Genomic DNA, 7,829 nt, shown 5'->3' on the forward strand with positions numbered 1-7,829 from the left:
TGCATTTGCAGCTGTTGCAAAAGGGCAAGGTTTCAAAAGGGCAGAAGCTGTAACTTTCTAACTGTTACATGTATACAAGCTGGGAAGGATACAAATGAAGCAAATCACTACAACTTTAACACTGTTTCATTCAGGGTTAAAACTGAAGTAGTTTTGTTACATCTGCATCCTTCCCTACTTGTCCACATGCAGCAGTTAGACTGTAACATTTTGAAACGTTCTCCTTTTGAAATAGCTTCATATGTACTTGTGTCCTTACCCTGACAACCAGAGGCTGGATGGCCCAGGCTACCCTCCTCCCTCCCCTCCCAGAAAGCATCCCAAACAGGGAACAAAAAACATGGATAAGACTTTCTACATTTTGGATAAGACTTTTATCTTCCAATTCAGGCTATTAGTTCCAACCCCTCTTTACATAATTGACACTTAAAACTTTTCTCTCTCTCCTTCCCCCATGCTTTGCCCCTTGGTTAGCAAATCTCTTGCTAGTTACCAGTCCTCCCTGAAAAATATTGCAATGATCACAGAACATATGCTGCCTTTATGGTGTTCTTTCCTCACCCTGTGTCGGATTGTAAGCACTTCAAAGTTTATCCCAGTAGAGTCTCTAGAAATTTTCTTTAGTCCCTCAGTACTACTGTAATCAACATGATTAATAATGTAAAGAGCCTTTACCTTCAGCAGTTGTGATAAGTGTGTATACAGAATAAACATACATATAATCCACCACGTGTACTTTAAATTGCTGTGGACTCTGATCATTCATTACACCTATGTAAACACAACTAAGGCAGTAATATTCTAAGATGGGGTGGGCAAAACACAGCCCCACAGGCCACATCTGGCCTGCAAAGGGATTCCATCTGGCCGACAGCAAGTCATTTGGCCCCACCATGCCCAAGCTCAGGGGGCAGCCTGGGCCATGGTGCATGCAGTTGGTCATGGGTGACTGGTGCCTCCGAATACTGGGGGGGCATCAGAGCCTGATGGCCGACTGCGGGGAGGATCTCCCAGTGACCAATTACTGACTGGGGGCCAGGGATGAAGGGAGAAAAAAATGGGGAGGGGCAGGGAGGGGGGCTGAGAGCTGTGCAAAAGTCTGCAGGGGAAGAGACAGAAGGAGGGAAAAGGGCCATGGCGGGGAGGGAGTGAGGCTGGCACAGAGATTGGGCTTAGGACCAGGGTCCACTGCAACCATGTGGCTGCCCCTTCCCCCATGCGAGGGATCATTACCCAGCACCAGCGTCCACCACCCCTCAGCCCTGAACCAGTCCTGGCTGCCTCCCTGCACCGACCCCGGTCCAGCCCCAGGCCCACACTGCCCAGGGGGGCCCAGAACTGGAGCAGGACCAGCCTCAGCTACACCACCAGGCCAGAGGATACAGAGCCCCCAGGACCACTGCCCTGTCCTGCCCCGCCTAAGTCATCCCCAGGAAGGGCTGGCACGCCACCATGTGTGTCCTGCCACTGGGTGGGCCGGGCAGTGAGGCACATAACGCTGGCTGCACCACTTTCAAAGGCTGCAGCAAGGTGCAGAATAGGCAGAGCACCCCCCACTCCTTGAAGCTGTAGCCCACCTTTGCCACATGCAAAGACTGGGGGGGGGGGGCCATGAGTCCCCCCTTGGCTCCCCGGCACTGCAACTCTACAGGAGCCACCAGGCTCCGCCTCTCCCACGACCTGGCCCAGCCAGGGATCCATTCACTGTGAATGAGGCTCTGATCGGGCCAGGTCGTGGGGCAATCAATCACAGCCCAGCAGCTCATCCAAGGCCACAGTGCATTGGAGCCAAGGGGCTGGGGGAACATGCCACCCCTTCCCCAGCTCCCCCTGAAGTGTGAGCAGTGGCTCCCCCCACAGTGCAGCTGGGGGGAAGGAGGGAGATGAATGATTTGGCCTTGCCGCTACCCTGCTCCCTCCTGCATTATGCGGGGTCTTGATCTCTACACACACACCCCCCAAGCCCAGAAACTAAAGGAACAAACCTTACCTACCTGCCTGCTGTGCTGGGCTGGCTGCGAGCCCGGCGCACCCCTCCCCCCTGCTGCAGCAGCCTGTGGCCAGGTTGCCCTGGCGTTTGGGGTGCTGAGCCCATTAGCCCCCGCTTCCACCATCCCTAGTGGCTGATCCCCACCGCCAATGGAAGTGCCACCGGCACTTGTCTCAGGGGGTCATGGCCAATCTCAGGGGGTGTACATGCAACCACGTGCACTCCCTATGTATTGCCAATGCAGCTGGTTGCTCTTCCCCCAGGCACATTCTGCCCAGCTGCCACTGCCAGTGTCTCCACCTCCACCGCCGGACCCAGCTCTACTGCCCAGGTACCCCAGCCTGTCCACCCTGCATGCACTGCCCCCATCGCAGGGATGTGTGGGAAGTGGATTGTGGCTCTGCCCAGGGCCCTGGCCTAGTGCTGTCACCATCCCACAATCCCGACCATGCCCACCTGCCCCACTCTTGGATGCCACTCCCTGCTCACACATGGGCCCATCCAATCCTACCAGCTGAGCATGCCTTGTACATGTGGTCTCAAGCCAGTCTCCATGTAGACCCCACCTGCCTACTCCATCCAGTGCCCTCATCCAGTGCCCTTGTGGTGAGTGTGGGGTGGACAGGCCTGGGGCCAGATAGGATCATTGCCCCCCGCTGCCTCCGTTGCACTGGGCTGGGTCAGTACCTCCTCCCCACCCCCAACAACAGCACACCAAAATTCCAAAAGTAGCCCTCCAGCCCATATAATTGCCCACCTGTTCTAAGAGTATACGTGAAAGCAGAATATAATGACAGTGAGGATGATTATGATGATGTTCATATAAAATACTTTCTAGCCATAGTACACAGAGTACTTTGCAATAGTTTGGCTTCATTGTTCTTCTTTTACAAAGCAAAAGGTAACTAGCAGGGCCTTCGCAGATTAGGGGCAAGTCTATAATGTACACTGGTGTGTAGCATAGGGATGCCCAGCCTATTTCTAAGAATGGCTCAAGTACCAGTAACAGTATAGCTATATTACCTGCAGCTTAATCTACCCTGCTTCTCTGCTCTAATAAATTAGCCCTCACATAGCTAATTTGGCTAAATCCTTTCAGATACACAAATAACAAGATAAATGATTTAAAATGATTTGCAGCTGACAGGGCAGTAGATTCAGGAGAACAGGGGTTTCCTCACCCCTAGCAACAAATTTAAAGCAAAAAGGCAACACAGAATTAATAATTCATAATCAAGTATTAGATTGGTGCTTGAAAAAAGCAAGTTAGACAGACACTGCCACACCACTGTGAAAAGGAGAAGGGGGAAATGGAGCCCCAGTGGATTCTTATCTGGAGAGTGGTAACTCATAAGGTAGTTGCAGGACATCATATCAGAAAAGCCATGTAAACATACCCTTATTTTGACTTGATTCTGAATAGCAATATTGACTTTGAACCAAACAAACTGCCCAAAAAACACACATAATGAACCTATATAACTCTGAAACAAATCAACCTAAACATAAAAGAGGACAGATATGGAAAAAGTAATTAACAAAAACAGAACAGAAATACTTTCAAGGTAAAATATGGCAAGGTATTTTATTCTGAAAAGGGAGAAGTGCCCAAGTCTCTATGGTAGCCAGTAGGAATTGTACAATTGCTACTGATTATACATGAAAGGCCCTTAGATATGATTGGGACAAACAACAGTATAAACGCCATACACATTTAGATTCTAATGATCAGTTAGGTCTTTCATGGGGTAAAATTTGCATTGTTTTCTTTTACTGAGGTTGTGCAACCCAGAAGAGTACAGAAGGTAGCTCTGTAGAGGCTCCATATGTCTATTTGGGAAGGGGTTAGCAACAGGAGAGACAAGATGAGACGGTCTATTCTACCCCTACATGGATCCTCAAGTTCTTCTTAACCCACTACTGACAGGACACTGGAGAACACCGTGCAATAACATTAGACCTACTCTTCAAACCTTCCAGTAGGAAACAAGAAATCTTCAAACCTCATCAGCCTCTTCAAACCTTGTCTCATTTCACATCTCCCTACCCACTATAACTATGAAAACAGCCCTGATGTCCTATTTCTTGCTTTCTCCTACTCCTGACTGTACTACTCCTACTTTCTTCTGTCATTAAAACCTCCATTTTTAGAATGTGATTAAATGACACAAAGTGGGTACATCTACACATACAATTAATGCAATGTGATAAAATCCAGTGCCATTTGAGCTGGAGTTAACTTCCCACAGATGCTCCCAGGTGTCTACATGTGCACCCAGGACAGTAGCACCTTGTGCTAGTCTATGGAGTAGCCCCAGGCTGGCAGAGGCCATGAGGGGTCAACCCTGGGCTCTGGGTGGCAGCAGAGGGACTGGCTGGGGAACAGGAGGGCCCACCGTGCGAAGCCACGTGGCTAGGCAGTAGGCAGCCCCCACACGTTAGTTTCAGTGCACGTAATGACTCCACCATAAGACAGTACTGTCCTACAGCAGAGTTAATTAATTTACTGCACCGTAATACCAGCACACATGTAAATGGTGATGCTTTACTGCAGAGCTAATTAGTCAACTCCATAGTAAAGCACATGTGTAGATGCACCCAGTCAGAATTTCCTGTCTTCTGAACCCAAATATTATCAAATTCAGGCAACTTGTTCAGGATTTAATATGACTCTGCTGCCAAGAACACGATTCAATAAACAATAATAATTATTGCTAACTTGAGGCTATAAAATACAAGGAAACTGCTCTGAGGAGTAAGGGAGGATTAGTCTGCTCCATAAGCAAAGTGCTCACCATGTGCATGCTTGCCCTGATCACAGGTTCCATAACTGAGAATGAGCTAAATGTATTGTGCCAGTTGCTACTAATTGAACTTGTTCTGCTTACAGATAGCAGCATATCTACTGACAGATAGCAGCATAATCCATAAATAGATAGACAGGTGGAATGCACTGCCCGTCAGATTATATACCTGACAATCTCTTCTTATATATTAGCAGTAAACAAATATAATAGTTCATACAGCCTAGAAATGAATTTCCACTAATTCAATTAAAAAAGGGTTGTACTGCAACTTTCTAGGCCTATCAGTGTTCTTTTTCCTGGGGGTGAAGCTAGGATCATCAGTGCAGCTGGATCAGTTGCAAACCATTACTCAAAAGCAGTTATCGGTACGAGTAGAATTCAACCAGCTGAATTCTGACATCAGGGATATGTGGCTTCCCCTGAAGTGCATATTGCTGAGTATGAGCACAGCTGAAAGCTAAATCAACAAGATTTCATTTTGTTTAGTTAAACTGGGCTGAAAGTCTTCTCATTTGAGAAGATAAAAGTAATGCATAGCTTCTGTGTATGAGAGAGTTATATGCATGCAAATGAAGTCACTCCTACCCACCATGCTTACATACCAGAATCCTTTCAAGAGGATTTTTCTCATCTTCCTACTGTTGGGAGACGCACCTCATTTTAGGTCAGACTGTGTGGGCTTAGAGCTGCCCTCTGGGTGTGTGTATTTATAGGAAATTAGGGATTACAGGAAATATGTCATAGCATAATAGCCATTACAACAGTTTGAAAACAAAGCAGAGAGATGAACCTCACACCCAGATTATCTTTACCCAAACAGAGTCTGGAATCACTGCTTATAGAATCAGGAGTAAAAATCCAACAATGAAAGTACATCAGTTTTGGTGTTGCCTGTCCATGTCTATCCCTAAGTAGCCGTTTACCATAGCAAACAGGCTAGCTCCTGCCCCCAGCACCTAAAAGCAAACAACAGTCAAAGCTACATCCAGCACACAAAGAATCAGAGCTTGTGGTAGAGGTGATATCTTTTATTAGACCAACTCGAAGTTGTTTGGTGTTAAGCAGGACATAGAGTCATATTTCTTTCTGGTTATGATGTTTTGTATTTCACCACACCACATAAGAAAATCCTGCCCAAAAGAGCATTCCAATCTTTTAACTCTTCTGTGAAACATGAAACATCATAACCAGAAGGAAATATGACTCTACATCCTGCTTGCCACCAAACAGCTTTGAGGTAAACAGACTATTCCAACTTTTCTCTGAGCCTAATCTGCATAAAATTCACTGTTCCAAACAGGAAATTTTACCAGACCTTCAATTCTCCTATGAACTATCAACTTTCATTTCTACCTAGAACTTTTACAATCTTTTTCTCCTATGCCTCAAGAAGGGTGCTTGTGCCTGAAAACTTGCAATTAAAGACCTTTTTTTGCAAAAATCTAGCTGGTCTAATAAAAAAATATCACCTCTACCACAAGTTCTGATTCCTTAGGTCTCTAGACCAATATGGCTACAACTGCTGTACCATCCAGCACACAATTACCTTGAAATAGCTGCTTATCTGTTCATTCCAGGTCTTGATGACTGCCTGTTCATAAGCATACTCTTAAAACAGGCAACATGTATAATAATCTTCAAGTTCTGCAAATTTTAAGTAGATTGAATCACATTTGCATTTTACTATACCTTGTTAAAAGTCCTGTGCCAAGCCATGGATGAAGAAACTTGTATGCAAAGGATTTATCTATGTGCTTTGAACTGCTCAGAATAATCTAAAAATGAAAGAAAAGATGGATGAAAAACAATTCTCTTTAGGGAGGAGGGACGAGTATCTCTCTGTTTTTGTCACCCACTTACAACCACTGTTTTTTTTTCATCCGTTTTTTATCTGCATCTATCTAATTGTTGTCTTATATTAAATTGAGAGCTGTGCACTGCAGTAACTGGGTTTCTTTCCCTTCGTTTACACAGTACCTAGCACTGTGATGGCCACCCCTAACTGCGATGGCAAATCAAATAATAAATTTAAATAACCAACTCATACTTAAAACATGGTATCTCTTCTTGCAGAAAGGAGCTTACATAACATATTTATGTCTGCTGCTCCATAAAATGGAAAAGCCATTTACAGTCAGGAATTCCTTTACATAGCACACTCCAAAAAACTTTCACCAAATAATTTTCCATCAAAATCAGAACACTACAAAAATGCATCGATTTCACAAGAACTTGTAAAAAAAATTAACATTTTAAACTATTTTGAAGTGTCCAATTTTGACTTAAAAATATATATATAATGCTATCATTTTCCAGATTCAAATGCTATTTCACTTTTTATTGCATTTATTATCATGTTATTAAACCATATAAAATAATAAATGCCAATCAAGAAAACCCATACAATATAGTATAATACTTTTTAACTACATTTCAAAATTAAGGGGTTTTGCTCTGAGTTAACAAAAATTAAAACGCCCACTGTATTACTAGTCTAACTGGAATATAGCAATTGCTCACAAAACTCCCTCCCCTGACTCCTGCTGCCCCTTCCCCCGCTTAACCTTCTTCTCCACTCCAATCTCTCCAGCATCAACCTGGCCTGATTGGGAGCTGCCACTGCTACTCCCTGGCAGGGCTGAGCTGGATCCAGGCTGGGGCCATGCTACTGCTCACTGCTCAGGAGGAGCAGAGCTGCAGAAGAAGGTAAGTGGGTGTGGAGGAAGATAGGCTGCAGTGAACGAAAGGGGTACAGGCTGAAGGGGAGACAGGCAGTACGGGAGGCAGGTTGCGGGACGGAGGCAAGTTACAGAGGAGAGCAGTGGCAAGGGGTGGGGAGGCAGGGTGTGGGGGGGCAGATATAGGCAAAGCAGGGCAGGCAGCAGTGAGCAGGCACTGATATGCAGAGGCAGGTAGCAGGGAGGCACATAGTAACACAGGCATGAGGTAGAACAGACACAGCTATGGAGCAGGGAAGGAACAAGGGAGCAAGGGGTCTGGGTTTAGCCCCTCAGCCTCCGTGTCTGCTTTCC

At 45.8% G+C, this 7,829-nt stretch overlaps 1 protein-coding gene across 1 annotated transcript in view; it reads right to left on the reverse strand.

The window, feature by feature from the left end:
• The window catches only part of LOC102369346 (cytochrome P450 4V2-like), a 92,433-nt gene that overhangs the window by 34,971 nt on the left and 49,633 nt on the right, over positions 1-7,829 (reverse strand). The window contains exon 4 of the mRNA XM_014521488.2: positions 6,487-6,572. Coding sequence (XP_014376974.1) covers positions 6,487-6,572 — 86 coding nt within the window. The remainder of the gene's footprint in view (positions 1-6,486; positions 6,573-7,829) is intronic.

This window comes from Alligator sinensis, unplaced genomic scaffold (genome assembly GCF_000455745.1).
Source record: "Alligator sinensis unplaced genomic scaffold, ASM45574v1 scaffold528_1, whole genome shotgun sequence".
NCBI classification, from domain to species: Eukaryota; Metazoa; Chordata; order Crocodylia; family Alligatoridae; genus Alligator; species Alligator sinensis.